Consider the following 25,007-nt stretch of genomic DNA (forward strand, 5'->3'; position numbering starts at 1 on the left):
ACAATAATTAACAAGGCAAATCAATCTGTTGCTGTAAAAGTCCATCTATTGCTGCAATTTTAGGGGTCAGATTTATAGTATGAGATTAACTCACCCGTGTTCACAACTGCATCAAAGTATCCTGGAAAATCCTGACTTATTTTGATGTACATGTCCACTCTGGATACTGCCTCTTCAATCTCTGGCCTGCTGAATAATCCTTTCCTCCGCAGATGTCCCTCATATTTTTGTTTGTTCACTGGTACCACCAGGATATATCTGGGTTCAAAGTAGGTATTTTTCAAGCTGCGCACACCCTTTAAAATCAAACAGAAAAATGCAACGTTTTGTTCCTGAAACTGCCTTTTGAATGTATAGCTGAGCTCGGGACAACTCTGTCCTGAATCCAAAGTCTCACATCTGGCATTCAACTTTACAAAAGAAGCAAGTTCAAAAGGATACCTGTCTGCACGCTAGGACCTTCAAAAGGCAAGGTCTTATTAAATGATGCACATAACGGTACTGATCCTGAATTTACAGGTTTTCCTTTGCACCACCTCATACTTTAAAGAATCTTTTCTCTCTCCCTCTACACATACAAAACAGAGCACTGTAATCACGTAGCCCTGTAGCACGGTATCGCCATTGCTTGTGACAGGCCACAAGATTCCCCCCGAGTGTTCAAGACTTCAGGACTCAGCCTTGTCCTGCTGTCTGAAAACTTCTTTGTTTGACTTGCCCGTATCTTTGTTTTACTTGGCTTAGCTGTGACAGCAATTCCTCTTGTTGACCAGGTGTCTTTATCTAATTTGTTTTACTTTTATCTACGTGTGGTAAAGTCATAGTTTTATATAGATAGCTGTAACAAGCCCTTGTTCCAGGTAGAATGAGATGTTTATGACTCAACATAATAACTTAGTGTGGATAAATACAGGCCTGGCATGATAGCAGAGACCTTGAGAAGTGGAGACATGGGACACGATGTAAAGGAGTACAAGCATGGAACGATAAGAGAAGGGGCACAGGCTTGACACCAGAGACCTCACAGCTGTAAACATGCCAGTGAGGGTCAGTTGAAAAATACAGACCTGAGGCTGGACAAAACTGGCTTTAGGGCAAAAAAGAAATAGTATCTGGCATAATAGACACTGTATAATAAATTCAGATGTAACCTGGGGCTGCAGACCAATGAAAAATGAGAAAGGTGTAAATGTCTATCACCAAACATATAAACAAGACCTCAAGAGGATCCTGGGAAGAGAAAGAAGAAACTATCAACACAAATATCCTTCCAGCAAAGGACCTGGATGTTGACAACTTATTGTAACTCCCCCCCAGTAACAACAGCAAAGGGAAACCACCAACCTTAGAGACCAAAGGGGCAGTGAAAGGGTGAGCACAACACCAGGAAAACAGGCAGAAACCAAGGAGTATGTGTTACAGTTTTAATTGTATTACAAATTGTGACTTTTTCAGTGTATAAATACTCTAAATTATTCTACTTCTTCCTGTAATAATTAGATCTAGACTAATAATGATTAGACAGTTAATGTTTCCATCCTATTAACAATAAATTCTCGGCTTTGCTTAAATATATAAGGTGTGCATCCTCTATTACCTTGACCTATATGAGGTCAAGAATGATCAAAGGGCTGCCTGAGTTGCAGGTGCCAATCCATTTAACACAGCTCCATCCCTTCAGTTTACAACATGGGGTTACAGAAAAGATGCAACTAGCATTTTATCTTGCTCCCTTTGACTCCACAGCCTAAATGACTGGATAACCAGCAATAGGAGTAACGGAGAGTGGTCTCTGGCAGAGTGTACGCACCATGGTGTACTCCCATTTCTGGCAGCATAATGAGCCACGTGAGCCACTCTTCCACTATACCCTTGGCCAGACCATGCAGATCCTTCAGCTACTATCAAGATATTCATGGCTGGACAAGCAAAGGAAAAGCACTGCAAACGTGCTGTCTCCAGTAGGCACCGTGTGTCAGAACTGCAGCAGCTTCACAAATTGCAAGTGCGGACTCAGCAAGATTTTACTGTTAAAATTTGTGTCAGTCTCCTTTATCGGTAAAAGATATACTGTAGATTAAAGGGAATGAACAGCTCTAAATTTTTAGTCTCAATCCATGGACCATAATTAAAATTTCTTTTAATAGTGCTAAATCACTTTTGTTATGAGCCTAGCAGAAGATAATGGAGTTGGATAACTTCTATTCACATACATAACTCACCATTATTGTTTCTCATCTGCTAGCAGAGTCCACAGTGATACAAGACTGTGCATAATTACTACGTGATCCTGAAACTTCATTGACAAAGGAGTTTCTTAGCTCTCTGTCCATGACAACAGCTTCAGTAATATCCAGTAAAAAATATGAACACTGTCCATGTCACTGGGCTAACCTCCTTATGAATAAACATGAATTTCCATTAAATTCTCTCTTAAATTATTTGAGAACACATCTACTTTGTGAAGAATTGACAGTTTTAAAAGGCACCCCACTCCATCATATTTCATCTTCTCCTGTTTTTCTTCCCTTGTAAATTCAGGGTCTGCCTGGCAAGACAACAAACATATTCGATGCCTATTGCAATCAGTGGAGACTGAAGGTGATTCACAGTTCTGACAAGACAGGGGAAAAAGAAGAAATGGAACTGAACTACACAGAGATTCAAAGTAACAGGCCCTTAAGAGGACTGCAGCACTAAATTGTTGACCATTTGAACAAGGAGCTACTAATTTATTTATTTATTTTTCTCTCTGACATGCTGCTATTCAGTTATTTGTATGTTCCTATGCAAGCCAATAAACACGTACAGACTCTTTGACGTACAAAGGATCTAAAACTTACAGACACTCAGGTTCTTTTCTAAAAACTAGTTTTTCAACCATCAGTTTCACAAACAAACTAATCATCCTACAATGAATGAAACTTAATATCGATTCTTGCTTAAGTCTCCCTAGTCATTCCCCTAACTGTGGATGCACAACTTAGTAACCTAAGTCAGAACTGCAGTCTCCTACATTTATTTCTTTTACATCTCTACTATTTTTTCCCCATCTATCAAGGAGTGCAGTAGCATCCACAAACTTGTACTAAACCCCCAGAGGTAGAGCTGAGCCCTGCAAACACAGTGAAATCCAGCAACAATCAGCATCATATTTTGGGCACTCTGTAGTGTGTCTCATTCTAAAAGCTCATAAAGATGGAGCTTACTTTGTAGGAAGAATTTGGAAGGAAATGAAGCCTGTCTTTCATTTTTGTCACCTCAATCCCTAGCTAGCAAGCCTTCATCTAAGATAATGAAAAGTACTTAATTAGAAAATTAGCTAAAAATTTATTCTTTGGGGATTCCAGCAGACAGGTTTTGATACTTTGCCACGACATCGTTTCCTAATGCAGCCAGACTCCTGAGATTCTGCCGTCTGTGCACATGCACCCAACAAATCTCAGAGAGGGTAAAGCAATCCCTCACAGAGATTGCATCGTTTAACAGTTCTGCCCAAAATATTGCCTCTGGCCTGCATGCATCCTCCACTGCTTCGCTGGAAAGGAGAATCATGACATCCTTTTATGGGGGGGGGTTTAGTAGGCGTGCAGCTCTAGACTAGTTTACCTGTAAGCTGGGGATAGGTGGAAAGAACATGGATGAAGAGCTGAGGGTACTGTGATGGAAATACTGGTGACATGATGGGGAGATTAGGCTACTGAAATTGAAAAACCTGACTAAGAAATTTTAAGCAGCCATCTGTAGGACACATCTGACTAAATGTGGGTATCTATAAAGGAAATGCTAGGTACTGTTCACGTACAGACCACGGAGAGCTACTCGATGCACGCAGAGGAGCTAAAGATACAGTTTATCTGACTAAACAACTGTATCTCCAGTGACACTAACGCAGCCCACACAACTCATCCAAATCTATCAGCAGCAGTCATAGGCTGGGCAGAAGGCCGTAAGATGTCTCTTATGCCACTAAGTTGCTATGTCTAGGCTGCCGAAACAAACCTTAGTTAAAGTGCACAATTTTTTCTCCAGCACAGTTCTCACAAAATGACTTATTCAAAGGTGGTTAAGCAATATGCAATCCTTACCTCTATTTCTAAGTGAACACACGTTGCAAGACCCTCTCTGGCAATTGATTCCACAGTGTCTCTTCCAAGGCCGTAGTAATAGCCACTGTACTTAAAGGTTGCTATAAACTTCCCCTGAAATTCAAAACAGTGAGCACAATGACAAAAGGAAATATTGTAATGAAAACAACTTTCTTAAAGGAGAGTAATCGCTGTGGACTTCCTTCTCTTTCTCTTCCAGCAAAGTTTCTCCCTGCCTAAATCATCAATACTAATGAGGCCAATGGGAGCACAAAATTTGCAGACAAGAGCAGAGAAGGGCCTGCAGGGTACGGGCTTGTGCATTGTTCATGGATAATAAAACACCAGCGCCTTGAAAACAAGCTGCTGACAGGTTACAGCTTTCATTGGTTATTCATTCACGCTGTAAAGAAAGCGAGATCTAAAGCAAAAGGGGCATCCTTCTTTTGACATTACATCAAACCATATGGCGACGCCACGTAAAACAGAAGATGCCAAAGAAAAGAGGACAGAAACAATCCTGCAAGGAGAATGCATAATTGGCCAAAAAATTTCAAAGTTAATAACTGACAACTGAAAATTTGGGTCCCAGTAGTACGTCTAGAGAAATGAAGGCAGATTATATTATTTTAAACTCCTCGATTGCTGAGAGTTACCGTTAAGAACCAGATCAGTTGCTTAACGCTGTGTTGGCTCCCCTGTTTGTATATGTACAAATAATGAGCTCTGTTGTGGCTTTCCATGCCAAAGTTTTATTGCAGGCAGCAAAAGGCATCAGAAACAGCAGCTGGAGGCACGCTGCCTTCAGAGAGGAACACGATGCCTTCAGGGGGACAGAAGGGTGATTTGCTAAACTTTAAAAGACTGCATTCCCTGCGGGATTGCTAGAAGATTGGAACAAAAAAATAAATGGCAGTTATTTCATGAGTTTTTGCTTCTGGTACCCATACTAGATACTTGCATAGGCAAATAAGCTTATTTCTACATTATAATAGTGTCTAAAAAGTCCTGCTGACCACTATGCCAACATAATGGTTCCTATATATGCATACAGAAGAAAAAAACAATATAAATGTACAATGAATTTCTGGTCACTGTGTATGTACTTAAGCCACATAACTGTGAGTGAAAGGGCATGCAAACAAAGACACAAACTTGAAAAAATAAAAAAATAACATCAGAGCTGGATGGAAAGGTTGAGTTCACACTGACTGTAGGAAACAGGCCTAGCGGAATACTAGTCAGGTACTCACTGTGTTCAACATTTTGTCAAATGCTTCTTGAGAAACGAAATAGTAATCAAGTCTGTTTTCTTCACCAAAGTAAGCTGCCCTGGTGGTATGACAGGGACTGGAAGATATATAGTATAATAAAAAAATAACCTGTTTTCAATCATAGAAGCAGCTATGGAATAGGAAGGGGGAAAAGGGAGAATACTACAAATCATTTTATTTTTAAGAAGAGAAGAAATATGAGAAATATAAAGAGGTGCAAATCATACCACTAATGCTGCATATTTGAAAGATTAACCCATAAATACACACAAAAAGTTTAAATGTAACATCACATTTTGGTTATAAATCCCCTCCAACCCGGGATAGCCTGAGCTGAAGCTGTCACAGTGCCCTGTAATAGAGAAATGCTGAAACCATTTTTCTCCGGTTATGTCAGCTTGTGAATGATATAAAGTAGAACCCTAAATATGGAAAAGGAGACTAGGAGTTAGGCTGACCTCCAGGGTTAAGAAAGAGATATAAAGTCCAATCTTTAAATAGCGCCCCATTATTAAGGGGAGAAACAATCCCCAAACAGGGGAGATAAGTGGGACACAAGGCAGGGAAAGTAATTGCCTGCCACCACGTACGGGTAATAGGATAAACCTCAGATATGTGAACTTATTACCAGGGTGAAACACTAAAACAAAACAGAACAGAACCAAAACAACAACAACCAAAAAATGGCTAAGACAGTGCTCGTTGCAACTTTGGATTAAACTAATTAGTAGCTCACGTTCTTAGGAAATAATATTTTGCTAATTGTTTCTGGTTTGGCTTTGTTTTTAGTTTTACATTGTAGGATACCAGGAACAGAAGTGTGATGGGGAACTCTAGCATTGATTCACACTGAGAACATTTCGTCTCCTTGACTTTTCTTGGACTATCCTGGAAAACATGGAAAAAATATATATATATCCCACCTGCTAGTATACCACCTACTAGGCTCACCCTACATTGCCACATTTTTTGCTTGATGATAATGCTACATTGAAAATACAATTATTTAACGCTTTTTCCTGTTCCCCAAGGCATGGGGACTTCTAACAGTACAATTTCTTTCGCTGTTCTTCTTGCTTTCTGAGAATTTTCCTAAGAAAATGGAGAAGTATATACAACCAACAGAAAACAAAAAAAACAAAACAACTTATTCTTTTTTTTTTCCCCCCTTTATATTGAGATCTAACAATGAACAAATTAATTTTGGTTCATTTATTTAAGATAGCTGAGTTATAAACCACTAAGAATTTTAGTTTATAACATTGAGCTTGACAGATCTTAATTATCACAGCATTAGAGGGTGAGACTTTTTTTTTTTAATCATGAAGATATGGCAAATGAGGACAGCGTGCTACTCATGGACTCTGTAAAATTTCACTTCAGAGGCCTGATTTTATTTTTTATTTTTTTTTTAAAAAAGATATTATGAATGCATCCACCTTTAAAGGTCAATCTTGAGTACTTCCCAGATGGTTTGAGGGTCCAATTTCACTTTATTTTTTGAAACACTTTTAAACGTTACAACCCTTTTTAATTGCAAGGCCATGTTTACATTCAAACTGCCAGGGTATGTTGCATGAAATACATTTTTAATGAGTGGAATGTTTGAAATTTAAAAGAGTAAGCCATAAAATTGCTTAAATCTCCACTGAATAATTAAAATACAACTTTGCTTTATGGATGCAATTTTCTGCTCTGTTAAGATTCTGTCTCTATCCCCTTTTTTTCCCCTCATGCATAAAACTTTTAGGAAATAAAATACACAGTATAAAAACAATGCTCCTAAAAAAACACACAGTGCTTGGAAAATTTCAATTGGCATTCAGTTAGTTTGTAATTTCTCATCTAGTCATTCAAAACACAGTAGTATCTTTAAAGAAAGGCAAAAAGGTATTTTTCCAGTCCCATAACTTCTCAGATCTTTTCTTAAAACGTCCTTTTGTTTTGCCAGTGTAATGACTTAATTCAGCATGTGGCTATAATCTGAGTACACTGCAGACATGTAGGCTTCTTCACCGTGGAGTATTACGTTAGAGAAGAAGGCTACTACTAGACATCCCATCAACATGTAGGTTGTGGTCCTGATGCTAGGAACTCTGAGGAATTATTCTCGTAAATACACAAGCCCACGGTGCTTTTCTTGCAACTGACTTATTCAGTACATAGGAGTGCACAAATAGGGGTCCAAGATGTGGTAAATGCTATTATACGTATGAAAGCGTGGTCAAAGTATGATAAAAAAAATGGGTAAAATTGTGTAATTATAAAAAATAACAACAAAAAAAGAGAAAGAGGGGAGACAAAATAATTAGAATACGGGATTTCAGATCAAAGACGCATCATAGGCAGGACCTACAGAAGTTATGTATCGTGAATAATGGGATGGGTGGACACGAAGAACAGCTTTCACCACCTAATTTTAGGTGGCAGATAGCAGTGATCTAACTTAGCCAGAATTCCTATCCACTGTGTACTGAAAATAGACATACAGCTCAGGTAAATGTTTCACAAAGGGAAAATCTTCCCTTGAAAGAGCTGGTTTCTCTCCACTGAATACCCAGGAAGCCCAAGGCTGCAAGGATCCTAATTCAGGCCTTTCCAATAGGGAAAATTAGTCCTCCCAGCAGGTGGTGAAGACTGAAAGGTGCTATTTACTTTGATAACACCACTTGCAGGATAATAAACTGGTCCAGCAATTGCACTTGCTTCCTTGCCTAGCTTCAGGATGCAGCGTGCACATGCATGCTAATGTGTTTACATGCAGGTACATTCCAAAAATTAAGAGAAATCTATACATATCTAAACAGATGTTTAGGTTGAGGGGCATATGTGAGCAGAGATAGAACAGATCAATAAAAGGAGCTCTAAATGACAGTTTTTGTTTGCCTCTTTGCTGTTCACCTTTGAAAAGAACAACATAATTTAAATGGCTTTTCTTTTTAAGAAAGTATTTGATGGCTTCAGGCAATCAAGCACCGGGAAAAGATTAAATGCAAGGCAACAAACATTTATGGGTTGTCTTTAACTTTTAACTTCTTTAAAAAAAAAAAAAAAGAAAAAAACAGGAGCAATTTCAGCCTTGATCACTTTGTGTTCTTTTAACCTTAAGGAGCAAACTTACCCAAATCTGAAGAAATTATTGAACTGTCTGCAGATCCTATGAGTAAGCTCTCTCTTACCACAGGCTAGAGGTCCAACTAATACCAGCATGGGGTAGGGAGCATCAAGACTAGGTAGAGTGCTACAAGAAAGGAAAACAAGGAGCCATTATATTACGTACAAATAAAGTCTTCAGCAACTTTGTATAAAGCCTCTGTGGGGACTTCATCATCATTTCTACTAATCTCATCTGTCTATCACACTGTTCACATTGTTCGCAGCATAGACAAAAATTGTGAAAAGTGTGCGCTCAGTTTGATACGTTCCAAACACAAAAATAGCATAAAATACCACATTAAAGACCCCTGGGTCTCTTTTGCCAAAGGAATAATGTTATGTGTACTATAATCTTCTCTGATTTATAGTCTTTTCTAAAGCTCCCTCTGCAGTTACAGTATTGCTGGGTTTTGTTTAAGAGTTTTCCGACTCTATTGCAGGGATGGTAATATTTTAATGATCTGGATAATAAGCCTGGCATGAACCTGGACTCAATCCTCCAAACCTTTATGCACTCCTGCATATAATCTTGCTGACTTCCACGGCCTTGCCAGATGAAGGTGGCAATTTGTAAAGAGCTCTTCAATTCAGTATAATGAGAGACACCAAGACCCTTAAACTCCTCCGAACACAAATAACACTCCAATGAAAGAAAGCAAAGCGTTGCAAAAATACAAAGCCTTCACTTAGGCTCCATTTTCTCCATGCTGAGCAGATGGTTAGATCACCAAATTTCCACTTCCAGCTGTAAAGACTAGAATAAATGGCATTTTTGCACTTCCGAAAGTCCAGCAATTGAGGCATCTAAAAATGGAATGCAACTTTGGACTCTCATTTTTAAATTTCAGCTAGACTGTAAGACCATGCCACTTGATGACGTGTCAGAAATAGTTGGAATCATTTCAAAACCACTTAGTTTTAACTAATGAGTACCTTTACCTCGATTTAAATTTTCAAGTGGAAGAAAAACACCTCTGTGCACTAAGAGTACATTAAATGTTATTTAAAACAGGTGAATGTAAATTCCTGAAAACAGATTTTCTTTCTTTCAACTTTTCTCTTACAAGTGCCTAGCTCCATAAGAAGTAATGATAATCATCCAATACAAGCATGGGGGAAAAAATCACAGTAATGGCTTTACTCCTATTTTAGGTGCAGCAAAACAACTCTATTTTCTGCCTGATTATATGTACGTAATAGGGCTTGATGTTTCAGAAGTACTACGATAATAATGCAATTCAGTCTCCTAATTCTCCTGTGGAGTAGGTAAGTGCTATCCTCTCAGAAGAAATAGCAGACACACCTAATAAATTGACCGGCTCAAGGCTGTACACGTGCTGTTACTAAACTGTAAAATGAATCCAGATCGTGGTCCGGTGTTCCTTTCTCTAGACTATTTTAAAGCAAGACAGCAGCAGAACCATTGGGAGACCGAAGGTATTTTTCTTACTGTGCCGATTGGTGACATTTACAAAACAACAGGCAGCATTAGCACAACAAGTTTATTAGCACAATATACTTGGGATTCTAATTCCCTTTAAATAAATTCCCATTGCTGGAACAGAAGAACACATCCTCAAATTCCTTGGGTTTATTATCTCATGGAGAACATTTACATAATTCAATCTCTCATTACATCACCGCTTACTGATTGTCAAAAGGTAACCTGAAAGCTCTGGTTTTCCTATAACTTGTAAGCAGATTGTGGCAAAGAGTCCTTGGCTCATTTGATGTTCATCTTTCAACTTTTTTTGACTTTGGGGAGTAGAACAATACACTGCTGTGCAAGATTAATAGGTTTCAAGGCCAGAAGGGACTACTGTCATCGTCTAGTCAGCCCCCCTCATCGCACTGGCTACAGGATTTCCCCAAGTCGGTTCTTGTTTCAAGGAGTTCTGCTAGAGCATATTTTAATTACAACGTTCCCGTTGTGGAGAATTCTTGGTACCCCTGGTAAATTGTTCCACTAATTAATTACCACCATAACTTTTAACAATCACGTCCTATTTCTTCTCTGAATGAATTTATCCTTGATAGCCAGACACCAAGCCTCTTCACGTGCTTGCCCGATAGACTGAAGAGCCCACTGTTATTACACTTCTGCTCCCCACGTAGCAGTTATAACTAAGTCAAGCCTCTTTTTAAACGTCACATGCATTTATAGCTGGGGTAAAATATACATAATATTGTGCAGTGATGTGTTGTCATGCAATTAGAGAAGCACAAAGCACACAGAGAGGGAACGGCATAAAAAACTTAATGTTTTCTGACTGGGGCATGCAACAATATCACTTTTTCCTTTGACTTCAGTCTTCATTTTTAATGGAAATATTACTAAACAGAATTAATTATAATCTCATCTAAAAAGATAGATGCAAATGAACTATACCAATCTGGTTCCAATAGGCATTTTATAGTGTAGAAGACTAACTCATCATCATTAGGAGGATTTCATTAATGACTGTGTTGTGTGTTTTCCAGCTGAGCATGGGCAAACATTCAAGGCATCATTAACAATTTTGGTCAGTACCATAAATACTGGTCTGCATGTTTACATGTTTGCATATATAGTCCCTCTGATAGGAGACAGAATTGTTTTTTTTTTTTCAGCAACGAAGATGCACAAACACAATCCAATAAACAAATATTTAAATAGGGGCTATGTCTGCACTGGAAAAAATCCATGCCTTCAGGTAAAACTATTGTGTTTTTTTTTTTTTTCCAAAAAATAAAAATCTCCAATCCTGCAAGACAGTCAATAACTGCTTGGCATTTTTTTTTATAGGCTGAAGAGCCTTCTCAGAGCTATCATCGCCACAGGGATGGTATCTATCTTTCATCATCAAGCCCATAAAAAAAAAACACAAGACACGCAATACAGATATTCTAAAAATTTAAATTGAGTTGCTAAATCATGAATCTTAATCATGAATCTGATGTGTTCAGTTTTGGACCCCTCAGTACAAGAAAGACATCGAAGCCCTGGAACGTGTCCAGAGAAGGGCTACGAAGCTGGTGAAGGGCCTGGAGCACGAGTCCTGTGAGGAGCGGCTGAGGGAGCTGGAACAGAGGAGGCCACGAGGATGATGAAGGGGCTGGAGTGGAGCCAGGCTGAGGGAGCTGGGGGTGCTCAGCCTGGAGAAGAGAAGGCTCCGGGGAGAGCTCCCAGTGGACTGCTGGGGCCTGAAGGGGCTGCAGGAGAGCTGGGGAGGGACTCTGTGCCGGGGGTGTAGGGATAGAACAAGAGGGAATGGCTTTAAACTGAGGGAAGGTAAATTTAGATTAGATATAAGGAAAAAATTTTTTACTATGAGGGTGGTGAGGATGTGGAACAGGCCACCCAGAGGAGCTGTGGCTGCCCCATCCCTGGGGGTGCCCAAGGCCAGGCTGGATGGGGCTGGGGGCAGCCTGGGCTGAGGGAGGTGTCCCTGCCATGGCAGAGGCTGGGATGAGATGGGCTTTGAGGTCCCTTCCAACCCAAACCAGTCTAAAGGGTGCTAAGACGGGCTGTTGGGCACAAAAGCTGATCTCAACATCCACTGTAGTTGATGTAACTGCAAACCACAAATACGTCACAGTATCTTCCATCATGGTGTGTCAAAGCACCTTCCAGACTTTTACCAAGCAAATATCATAACTCATCTGCAGAGCAGCACAGTATGGTGACTTCCATTTTCTAGATGAGAAATGAGACAGAGAGAAGTCACCTGGCATGACAACAGCAATGTCAGAAAAGGAACATTGATTTGTCTCTCCCTTCTGTGCTTTAAATAGCAGTCAGCATCATCTCCTCCCACAGGCAAGGACTTCCTTAAGTACAAACTTGAAAATTTCACCTTATGAACAGAAAACATACCCCAAAGCCACAAAATAAAGCCGCTTTGCTCACAATGGGATGCCAGTAGTGCAAAGAGGAGTAAGCAGGATAGGAAGAAACGTTTTACAGCTCTCTTCTCTCTCAAGAGACTTTCAAATTGCCTTTGGGTATTGATAGAAATTTTCCATCTTTCATTTATGGTGTAAATGACCATCTGTTTCAACAGATTGTTTAAAAGAAATAGAGTTGTGGACAATCTGTCTCAGACTTCAGAGGTGAATGACTAACTTCATTTCATAATCAATTTCAACCAAACAAGATTTGCCTAATTTCCAGGCTGCTAAAAAATATACCGCGGAACATCTCCTCTTCATTAGATTAATTTAAAGGTGGGAGAGGGACAGAAAAATGTCCCTCTAAATATGACAACATATTCTGCTTTACTTGAGTGCCACCCTCAGGAGCAGACGTGAAGTGGAGGTAAGCTTACCTGTCAAAGATTCGCTGGGGCTGCAGCATGCTATACATAATCTGAGTCATATGATCGTTAGCAGCGACAACTTCTGGAGGAGGATCATATTTATTCACAGCATCAACCTGTTTCCAGAGTTTAGGAGCAAAAAAAAAAGAAGAAGAGTAGTGATGTAACTGTTCCCTGCTTTAATATGCTTCTCAGATCACTATGAATAACGATGGCCTCATGTTTATGAGGGTCAGTCTTCATATTTGGCTTGTCTATAAGCACTCCACTACATAAATCTTTTCAGGAGATTTAAACACAATTTGATAGATGGATGGAAGGCAGCCAGAAGTAGCTCACCATCATTAATATATTCAACCTTTTACTGGAAAGAAAACAGGATGCTATACAAGATACAAAGTAATTCTGCTTAGGTTTTAATTATCCATTAATTTATATCCTTTCATGCTAGTGGAAGATGCCAAACTAAAATCTTTAGGGACTGAAGCCATTCATTTATTCGTTAGAAAAGGAACAGAATGGGCATTAATAACATAAGCAAACTGCAGTTTTCTCCTGACAATGCATTTCTGTCTTTCCTGGGAGGAAAAGCATTCAAACTCCAAGGATTCTCCCCATTCATTCTCTTAAAATTCTGTTGAGGGTACTGACCTCTATTGGGCTGTATTTATTTATTTTTATTATTAATGTTACCCACTCCTAGAATATCCTGAGGAGAGGATTTTCTGAAATAACTTTAATCATCCAAAAGTTCATGCTCGTCTAGATCAGTCATCTAGGCTTACTTTCACAGTCCATAAAGAAAGAAAGATTTATTTAATGGATTCAAAATGTTGTTGGAAGGAATGCAGACTGACACATAAGAAAGAATAAGATCAACATCTCGGGTAGGCGGGGTAAATTACACTCTGATGTCATCCATTCTCTGTGCTCATGATAGCAAGAGCCTGGCATGAAATGTGAACCCTGATACTTATGCAACTACGAGCGATGAATTTCCTTGAAGGACCACTTTTTGAGAATACTTCCTTCATATCCAGCCCCAATTTACAACCTTTAATCTCAACAGTTCTAGCGTGGCCCCCAAATGGCACACAGAGCAATCAAATTATACTAAAAACAGCACAAGAGGAAATGGTTTCTATTCCAATAGAATGTTACTGTAAGCAGCCTGAGGATTTATTTGGGGTTATTTGTAAAAAAAAAAAGATTTTACAGAGAAAGCTGTATGGAGTAGAATTGGAGACAAGCATCATTGGAACTTTCAGAGTTCACTTTTCAGTACACAACACTGAAAAAGAATAATAGTATTTTAGAGGTAGCACAGTGGCTGGCACATAGTATTTCATGAGCATAGCTTCCTGTTTAGATTCACTAACTGCTAAACAATGGCTGCTAAGTAAGTATTTCTTTATGAAACAAAGCTTTTAGTAAGTTTTGTATTTTTAAATACTACAAAAGCTCCAGAAATTCTGTAGATACACAGCTAGCTTTAGAAGCAAAAGTCTCTGAATTTGTAGTCTATCTTGTAGCCTGAAACATGGGAGATTTGTGACAACCAAATGTGAACAAACCTGATTTGCATGCATGTTTTTTTGGATTTGCATTCTTTATTTAGAAAAATTCCAGAATGGTATGCTTACGTACCTTCTCTTCCACTGAAATCTTCTTGAGATCCAGTTCTGTTAATTGTGGCAACATGAATATCACCAAGAGCCAGTAATCTGTTTGCTCCTGAAGGAAAAAGTTTCCACTTTGACATAAAGTGCCTAACATCATCAGTCTAATATTTAATTTCCATTGGCTAACGTTAAACTGGCCTTAACATATTGCAATATAAAAAGCTTTTTACCCTGAAGGATGTCAATACACTGTACGAACAGACCCCCCCTACATAAGTGTAGCTTCTGCAACAAAAGCTAATAGCTGTTCAAAAGTCTGCAATTACATTATTCAAAAGGTCAGGATGGGAATTTAAAAAAAACAAAAAGAAAAAAAACCACACACCACCAAACATACTAGAACACCAAGAAAGACTTTCGGAGAACAAAAAACATTATCCATACTGGACTATGTAATAAACTATATCTAATACTTCTGACCTTAGAAGAACTATAGGAATTTAAAAGAGAATTTGCATTATAAATTCACTGTTATACATGCTTTTAAGTCTGAGACAATAAAAAAGAGTCATTAAAAATCAAATAAAAAGCTGATACTGATAACTGAAATTCAAATGGCAGTATTAAGATGATGTTTGGGTACGTTACTAAAATAGTAATTTAAAGGAATGGGATGAGAATCTGCTTAGGAGAAGGTCGTCTAAACAGAAAAAGGGTTTCAGACTGTGGAGGAGGCCCAGGACAGCCTGTTTCAGGCATTTTTCCTGCTAATTTCATTGTGCACCACAACTGATCATTCTCAAGAAAGTCAATGTAGAACTGGCAGTTACAGGAAGGAGAAGTTAAACCCTTAACATTTTTCTTCTGACACAGGAAACATCTTTGAGTGAGGTTTGTGAAGACTGTATGATGAATTTTAATTATAATTCTTAAATATGCATTTCACAGAGGCAAAGGGTGAAGTGTATTGGATTTATGGTCAGGTTTTGTTAGCAAGGGGGCTGCAGGGGTGGCCTCTGTGAGAAGACACCAGGGGCTGTCCCCATGTCAGACAGTGTTCCAGCTGGCTCCAAAATGAAGCTGGCCAACACTGAACCCACTCTAAAGATGCCTCTGTGCTAACATATAAGAAAGGGTAAAAAACACTGCATAGCAGTTATGAGAGAGAAGTGAGAAAAATGCGAGAGAAAACCCTGCAGACACCAAAGTCAGTGAAGAAGGAAGGGGAAGAGTAGGGAGGTTCCCTGCAGCCTGTGGAGGACCACATGGAGCAGATACCCACACTACAGCCCATGGGGGACACCACACTGCAGCAGGTTACGCGCCCTGAAGGACCTGCATCTCGTGGAGAGCCCATGCTGGAGCTGATTCCTGGAAGGAACTATGTCCCATGCAGGACCCTTGCTGGAGCAGTCTGCTCCTGAAGGACTACACCCCATGGAAAGGACCCACGCTGGAGCAGTTCATGAAATACTGCATCCTATGGGGAGGGACACCATGCTGGAGCGGGCAAAAAGTGTGAGGACAAAGGAGCAGCAGAGACAAAATGCTGTGAACTGACCACAAGCCCCTATTCACTATTCCTCAGAGGAAGGAGGAGAAAGAAGAGTCAGGAGTGAAGTCAAGCCAGGGAAGAAGGCAGAGAGGAGGTGTTTTATTTTTTTCTTACTATCCTATTCTATTTTTAGTTGGCAATAAATTAAATTAATCTTCCCCAAGTCAAATTTGTTTTGCCCATGATCATAATTGGTGAGTGATCTCCCTGTCCTTATATTGACTCACGAGCTTTTTCATCTTTTTTCCAATCTTGCTGAGGAGGGAGAGTGAAAGAGCAGCTTGGTGGGCACCTGGCAGCCAGCCGAGGTCAACCCACCAGAAGTTCAGACAATTTAGAAATCACAAAAGTCAGGACGGAATCATCTTTGATTATTCAGGACAAATTATAAATACAGTTGGTATCTCTGATATTGTGTAAATGTCACTGCCATTGATAAAACGGATGTTTAATTCATTGGTTGAAGAGTAACATGGGAGCCATAAAAGAGAACTGAGTAAATCCTAAAGAAGAAAAGCAGATACAGATTCCAGAGACTCATGATTTTATAAGGGTTACTGTTAAGTTCCTTTGAGCTTTTCCCACAAACAAGTCTGTACCTTCAAAACAAAATGAAAGAGGGTTCTCTTACCAAACAAAAATCATCGCATACTATGAATACGAAAGTATAAATGGATCCACAAGCGGAATTAATCAAATTCATGTATTTACTGTATTCAACATGATACATATACAGCATTCGTTCAGGAAGTTCCCAGAAAAAGGTGGGTAACCATGCCAGGGGAACCATCCTTCATTATTGCCTTGTTTCATCTACTCATTCCCTGAGATGACCTGGTCACTCTCAGAGACAAAAGGAAGCTAAATGGATTACGGTGGGATCCAAAAGACCAGCTCTAGGTTCATATTTTTTGCTTTGTCTTTACTCATTTCTTACCTGTACAGGATTTTTTAAAAGATTTAAAACTCTGAGGAGCGGCAGATCTTGAATACATTCAAGTTCACTCAGTTCAGCAATCTAATTAGTGACAGAAACAGAGCATAAATTAGCAGCAGAATCCACAATAACTACAGGGAAAAAAAAAAAAGAAGTTTTTTGATTCTTGTTCTTAAAATGTGGAAATAAAAAAAAATCATTATACTCACAAAATGGGTATACATGTTAACTGCCTTCAATAAGGCACTTTGAGTCACAAAAGGCAGACAACTTGGATGTTAGCTGCAGAAGCAATATAACAGGCAGTAATTTCGAACCACCTGTGTTTTTCCAGTTCTTTCAAATGTCAAGCCATAACACATTTAGCTTTTATGTGGCTGATGTGCTTAAGTGAGGCAATTCTGCGGTTATATTTGCGCTTCATGACTAGCACAAAAAATTCCTTCTAAGAAGAGTTTCTTTTCATTGGAGCTCCAGTTCATCCTAACTTTCAGCACTTAACTGAAAAGCGTCAGTAGAGTTGTCCTTGCCTCTATTTATGTCCAGAGAGTAATGCATCCCACTTAAGGACTCGTGCACAAAGAAGATCTGCACTCAGCCACTTCAGTGAACTATTAGAAGTTAAGCGTTATTAATTGAAGTTTGAGTGCCTGAAGCAAAGTCAGGCTAGAAGCATTCATACTAGACCCTGAGTGAATAGTTGTAAGGCTATCAGTTGAAACAAAATGGATCAAAATGGGTCATGTTGCCTCGTTTTAGCCACCTGTAAGGTAGCCCAGATCAGTCACTTAACATGATTTTATAATCGGTGGAGAAAGCCAGTTCCAGAGACCATCTGATCCACGCTAGGCTGGGATGAATTGCCTGTTTTCCTTCCCCTGCTGAAAGGCTGAACCATCCCTAACTTCTAGTTGGCTTATGTAAGGTGTCTAAAAACATAAACCTTGATGATAGCCTAGACAATATTAATTTTGAGATAACAAGCCCATTGCTGAACAATTTTGGCTAGGTGAAGTGTCATTTGGGTGGATTTCCTAGTAAAGTCATTGAACGCCAACAGCCCATATCTGAAAATCGCCAAATAGATATGTGAGAGAGAGATTCTGCAGATAAACCCATTGTGCCCATTTTTGAAAAAATCAAGCACTTGAGATCATTCTGGATGGTGGTGAGCTGAAACAATTCAGATTATTATAACTCTGAAAATCACTTCCCTACACAAAAAGCTCCACCAGAGTTCAATAAACCTTTTATATCAGGACCTGAAATAGCATTTAGCTTCTCTCTTTATGCAGGGGTCAAAAAACATACACTTTTTGAATTCAGACATTTTAATTTATCACTGAGATTGTGTTTGCTTTAGCATTGTAGTTTTAGCCCTGGAAGTTTTATGTTTTGGATGTTTTTGGTGGGTCACAACATACATGCCAATGTCTAGATAATAGGCATCTTGCCCCTTACTATCAGCTAAAAAGGAAAAATGAAGAGCACATTGGCCCAGCAGACACAGCACGTGGGATGGCTCCAGGCTGAGGGACAATTCTACTTTGTGCATGCAGGAGAGAAGAAAAATTTGAGTGTTTTGTCCTGTGTTTGCTCACAGGCCCTTCTGACCTGCAGAATACCACATCCACCCAGCTCTCCAGAGACACCAAGTAGCTGGCATCTTACTCCCACCGCTGATGGGGGCAGAGCAACCTAACTTTACATGGGAACGAAGAGTTCCAATGACAGGCTTAATGCAGCTATTTCAGACCGATGAAAATTGAGGCTTAAGCAATTGTGCCAATATTCTCTTTAAATTATTCTGCAGAAAGAAATGTTCGAAAATTGTGACTCATTAAACAGTTTCAATAACATCATTAACAGAGGTAAATTTTGATGAGGCAAAATTAATAGCTTTTGCGTGCCGTAAAGAACAGTGGAAACTATAAGAGGTGATGGAAGTGGTGTTATTAATGCTATTAACAACCGCACCATTAGTTAGTTTCCTGTCTTGTGCAATTTTAAACATCGATGTACCTTTAAATGTCAACCTGAATGCACTGTGAGAAAAAGAATTCAGAGCGTATTGTATTAACTCCTGTAAACACATCTTGCAAATGAGGAAAAATGACAGAAAATGTTCCATTCCTGGTTTATATTGTTATTTCTTATTTTCTTCGATTTCTTTTTTCTCAGGCAGATCTTTCTTCGATGTCAAAATGATTCATGAATTGACAGTCTTTTCAGTGAGAGACTCTGGAAGCTCAATATCAAAAGGATTAGGTATATATGGCTTGGGTTTCAAAACTCAAATACAAATGAGTTGGATTGTGTCATTGTAATTCCAGTGAAAATTCTGCTGCATAACAAAAGCCACTTTCTAATAGAGTACACACTGTTCTGCCTTACAGAAACTTTCCAGCTGAGAGCTCAGAAGAATCTGTGGTCATAAAACTGGGCTGAGAGATATTAGCATACCCTCCTGAGGCCTGGCAGTAGAAAAGCTGTGATGTAAGTAAAGATCCTCAAGAATAATCAAGCTGAAAAAGCCACATACTCATCCCTATCATATCCACTCAAGGGAGTACTGTTAGTTCTTTACGTATGTGAGCACTAAATATTACCGAAGTGCTACTTACATAAAGATAATCCCATCTAGAGGTATTAAGTAAGGCCTGAGGAATACACTATTAATCAACACGTGAAACAGTGCTGGAGTGAAGCACCAAAGGAAAAAATGTCATCTTTCCTAATGTTCATGGCTTGTAGTGTAAGATTTTTTGTTTAAGTCTTCAAGGGATAAGATTTTAGGGAAAAAAAGGAAATAGGGATGCATTCTCCGAAAAAGTTGAGATCAGTAATAAGATTGTTACCTGGTTATTCTCTAGATTGATCACCTCTAGCAGATCATGTTCCTCCAAGCCTTCTAGACTAGTTATTTTATTGTTAGAAAGGTCCAGCTTCTGCAGAGTTTTCAAGCTGTCCAACCCGGTTATCTTCTCAAGCAGGTTAGAGCTCTAAGAATAAAGGAAAGCACACAAATTCCGATAAAGTTCTTCAGATCAGAAACAACATTTCTGAGGAAGAAATGAGTTTATTATTGAGAATCCCATTACAAACAGGTCTGTCATGCATTAGCCCCATCTTCATCTTGAGATGACATACTACAGCTTTCCATTCTGCTCAAGGAAAAAGGAATCAACTATCTTCCGACTAACTTACCTTCAACTTACCTTGAATAACAAACAGCAAGAGACAACAGCAGTAAAAAGAGCTTGAGCATTCTTTCAAAGCTGACACTGGCTAAAGGATACTCTTGCCAATATCAAACTCAAAATTTAGAAAATAGATATGCACATAAAAATATAGAATACATATACATACATGCATACAATTTCCCTCCGTAATGATGGTTAAATTTACACTTATGATTACAGAATAAATAATGAAAATATGAAGGTAGAACAATACAGTACTGTCTTCTTTGGACTACAGGCACTCTAAAATACCTCTAGGATACACAAGTTCATTAATACATAATAAATGAAGGCAGACTATTTACTTTCGGTGATGGCGTGCACAGAAATATTCCAAAAAAACCCCACCACCTCTACTGTAGGTTCATCTAGACTCTAACAAGGGAAGTGACCAAGCCTTTGAGAATTCATAACTGACTATTATTGTTTTACATTCCTTCCAAACAAGGTACAAGATAGAAGGCATACATTAATCACTGGACACCAGATGGCTTCATTTCTCAGGGCCTCACAAATTATTTACTCATTCCTGCTCTGAACTCCAAATAGTTATAGCATGCTAGGTTCTGTACTCATCTTTGTCCCATTGGCCACATGTACCCAGATGGCCTCTCAACATGATTCTCTCCAAATAACCTTGCAAGTTATATATTTTTCCATCAGCATCACCTCGTGCTGAAAGCTTAGAAGCCTCATATTCTATTAATAAATATTTAGGAACTATTGAAATAAATAAGCCAGCTGACTCTAATGTTAATCCAGTTGTCTGTCCTTGACATTTTTCCTGACTTTTAAATGTTTAATTAGGTTATTAATAGCATGGAGGCTCTCTCTTCTCTTCCTGTACTTCGTTAGACCTCTTTAATAACATACAGCTCAGAGCTCTAGTTGCAAAATGCTATGCAAGAGGTACACATAAAATTTTGTGAACAAAAGGGATTTGTGCGGAGATCCTGTTTTGCTAAGCATAAAATTCCTAAGAGTCCAGTTCATTAAAGCTGCACTTGTTATTTTTTGCAAACACAAGCAGAATAGAGGCTTTTTGGTACAGCTAGGCAGTATTTACAGTTTCTGAAGTCTTTCTTCTAAACTTGAGACCTTTACTACTCTTTCATCCTAAAAACCTCATGGGAAAAAAGAAAGGAAAGCTGAATCAATGGGAGGAGAGGGGGGATGGCTGCTCCCATGAAAAAGAGGAACTGCATCTTATTCTAATTAGTAAAAGAAAACGCTATGCTAAAATCTGTCTATTTACATAATTTCCACATGACTATCTACTTTGCTAATTAAAAAAGACAAGCAGTTGGATAAATAATCATATCAGCATGTAAGAACCAAAACTGAAGAACATGTTCATATTAATAAGCCTTAGCTGTTAACACGATCTCCAAAGCATTTTACAAAGCAGATAACCATTACTAACAGAATTATTATTAGGCCTTTTAACAGATGAGGAAATCAAGGAGCACAATGGTTAAGTGGGTTCCTTTAGTTCTACTGAAGAAAGTATTTAGAGAAAAGATCTTCCTGTCAACTTAGATTTTCATACTCTTAGAGTTCATTTCAAAACTTTCAGACATGATCTTGCCAATCTGAGTTAATCTTATTCACCAAAAATAAGAAAAAAAATAATCAGTTTCATTCCCACTGAAGTCATTAGGTAGCTGAAATATAAAAGTACTAAAAATATGCTGCTGAACACTTTTGGAATATATTATTTAAAACTCACTACTGCCCACTTTTAAATGTGAATACCTTTACAGAATATCGAAGTGGTAAGAACTACAAGGGACAATCAGGCATTGATGGGCACAGACCTTACTTATGCCCTTCTACATAATTACTACAGCACAGAAAAAAAAATCTTTAAAATTTTAAAAGGATCGAAACAGAACACTTCTATTCTTGAATAAGGGATTCATTCACTTTACCTAAAATATTTATGTAGGTGCTTAACACTAATGTAGCAAATATGAACATATTTCTATGTATAGCTTTTTCATCCTCAGCTTCAAACTCCACTTAAATATTTTTAAATTACTGTTATAAAGTAAAACCTATTGAGATGTAGACTTGTATTTTTATGGCAACTCAACTGCATTAAAAATAGTTCTTCCCTGTGGTACTCTGCAACCTCTATACTGATAGCCCTCCCTATTAAGTAACTTGAAATGATTTAGAAGAAAGGGGTGGTATTATTAAGGATGTTTTACTAACATGGAACTGAGGAACACTGATAAATGCCTTCCCAAGGCCCATAAAAGAGCAAGATGCACACAAACAAGTGTAGGCATTGACAAATAGAGGTCTATACTGAGCTAGTTATCCTCAGCAATCTTCACAACCAAGAGAGAAACAGCCACTTCCAAGGCCTGATGCATCTTGTGTTAATGTTGATGTCAGCAGTTGGATCAGAATAGCGGAGTACTTTAAGCATCCATTTCTCTCCACTGACTTTTGAGGTGGCAGAGAACAACGAGCTCAAATGCCGTGTTCTACACTGAAAAAATCTGAAGCTAGATGAGATAACTGCCACTTAAAATCTAGAACTACACCCTAGAAATGTTGTATGTCAACAAATACACCCTAGGTATCAGATGAGCCTCAGTGCTCCATCCTAACCCATGTCATCCTTTAATTCTGTATTAATAAAAAAAAAGTGTGTCCCATATTACACATCTTTGAAACTTTGTTATGTAATTGCCTTCACATTTATTAAGGCATTAATATATTGATAAAAGACTGGCAGGAAAACAACAAGAAATACTTTCTTACCAGATTGAGTATTTTGAGAGGTAAATTCTCAAGGCCACCGATTGCAGTGAGTCTGTTGTGTGACAAACTAAGATGAGTCAGGCTACGACACTTCTCCAGCCCTTTTATCTCTGCTATGTTGTTAACTATACAGAGGGTTTGGAATTCAAGGAAAATAACTGGATGCAAAAATCTTTGCGCTAGTTAGCAGCTAGTTAGACGGTGGGGCTGAAGTTCACGGTATGGGGAGCTGGACATCGAATACTTCACGCTAAAGCGTTTCAGATCCCAGCTGCTTGTACCCAGCCCTACTCTGAAGCACACTGCCTCCTTGTCCGCATGACGTAGCTTCCCGTGGGGCTGCAGGGTGACTGACTTCACTGAGCCAGCCAGAAATATCCTCCCCTCCTTTTTGGTGGGTCTTCCAACTCGGATAGTTTCTGTGACCTGGTCTGTAGCACAGCCTGGCATAATGGGGGAAGGAACTTCTGTCAGCATCTTGTAAAGCCACACTGTAAATCACTGGTGTTCTCATCAGATGCACATGTGCAGGTAAAACAAAAGAGTCTTTACGTCTTTTACTTCAACTGGGCACCAGTCTTTGTAAGCCAGCTGTGTACAGGCAGATGGGTGAGCCATCAGAGGAGGGCTTGGCCTTTTTAAGTTTGCAGAGTACTTAACTCAGTACGGCTTCAAACTGACCTTGACATCCAACCGTCGTACACAAATTATCCAAGTAATAATGGATGTTTGTACTTGGTGGGGCTATTTCACGCTAAGTTATACTGGTTCTGTACTGGCTGCCTGTACTGAAAGGGGAAAACGTGTTTTAAATTAACAATAGAATCAAAAGCAGTAGTACAAGTCAGTAGGGTTTCTCTCAAAGTCACCTTTAACATGGTCAGATTTAACTTTGCAGATTACTTAAAAAAAACAAAATAAAACAAAAAAACTTATTTCATTTGAGGACAATCTCACAGTGCTCTTAGAACAGGATGAACTACAGAGGTAGCTGTACATCCTTCTCTGCTGAACTCAGACAACTCACATCAGGCACTTAATTGTTTGGTGACTGAAGTTAGACAGTAAGAATTGTACTCCTATTGTAAGAGACCAAAACTGAACTAGTTATATATAAAAAAACAAGAAATATAACTGAGAACAATAGCCAGAACATGCAGGGGACAGAGAAATGCCTTCAGGTGATCACAGAAGAAAACATTTTTAATTGACTTTGAGATAACGAACTCTGCCTGCAAAAAGGGACCAGTTCTCATTCACGTTTCTTATCAGGCAGTAGACAAGTTATCTGGATTTTCTTCCTTCAGTCTGAAAGATATCGGAAATCTAAATGAAATGTAAGCTTAGACAGGGCCAGTATAATCCACTTTAATAACTGTGACCTAACTCTTTTTTTTCCTAACTGCCTTCTTACGTTGGAACTTAATTACACTCTTCCTCTATGTTCTACACTCACAAGCTGAGATGGGAAAGGAGAGGTGGAGAAATGAGCTGGTAAGCAGAGATTCATCTTTTCAAAGGACCTCACTCCAGGCTGTCTCCGACATTTAGGAAAGAAACCAAAGCCATCCACAGGCACTGATAGTTCACAGATATTCATCGATCTGCACGCAGAATGGGACGGCTCCTCTTTCAACTGACGAGGAAAAATCTGGGTGAGCAATGAATTTGGGTCAGTATGAATGAGATCAACAAATCATTTACTGCCAGTAAACACAAGCACCAGCCTGTTGTGAGACAAAGAGCTTTAAGCCACGAGCATCAATATGAGGCAGCAAATTGCCCGGCACTAAGAATGAATATGATCAGTTTTATTCTTCTAACAGCCCGCTATAATGCCTTGTAAGCTATTATTGCCCAAGCTGTCTCCCTCTCTGGTTTGGGCAGCCACCTCCTTGAAAACTCATTTATAATCTTGTCAGGTGTGCTTGTATGAGCACCTGTCAGAAAGAAAGTTGCAATGACCTTACCATCTGCATTGTAATTAATTTAAATATGGTAAGAAATGCTTAGTTACTGTAAATGAGGAAATACATGCCAAACATTTCCACTAGTGCATG

At 38.9% G+C, this 25,007-nt stretch overlaps 1 protein-coding gene across 4 annotated transcripts in view; it reads right to left on the bottom strand.

Annotated features, from left to right (window-relative positions):
- LRGUK (leucine rich repeats and guanylate kinase domain containing) overlaps positions 1-25,007 on the bottom strand; it is a 50,015-nt gene that overhangs the window by 19,273 nt on the left and 5,735 nt on the right. For 3 of the 4 annotated variants that reach the window (XR_013945703.1, XM_080578038.1, XM_080578039.1), the window contains exons 6-14: positions 22,948-23,072; positions 19,789-19,932; positions 16,931-17,011; positions 14,464-14,550; positions 12,826-12,932; positions 8,484-8,603; positions 5,342-5,438; positions 4,089-4,202; positions 95-296 (exon numbers count right to left, since the gene is read on the bottom strand). Coding sequence is in view for 3 of the 4 variants with exons in the window: in XM_080578038.1 (XP_080434164.1) it covers positions 95-296; positions 4,089-4,202; positions 5,342-5,438; positions 8,484-8,603; positions 12,826-12,932; positions 14,464-14,550; positions 16,931-17,011; positions 19,789-19,932; positions 22,948-23,072 (1,077 nt within the window). In the remaining variant the exon portion in view is untranslated. The remainder of the gene's footprint in view (positions 1-94; positions 297-4,088; positions 4,203-5,341; positions 5,439-8,483; positions 8,604-12,825; positions 12,933-14,463; positions 14,551-16,930; positions 17,012-19,788; positions 19,933-22,947; positions 23,073-25,007) is intronic. The other variant, XM_080578040.1, reaches the window with a different exon arrangement.

This window comes from Anser brachyrhynchus, assembly GCF_964034855.1.
Source record: "Anser brachyrhynchus genome assembly, chromosome: 1".
NCBI lineage: Eukaryota > Metazoa > Chordata > Aves > Anseriformes > Anatidae > Anser > Anser brachyrhynchus.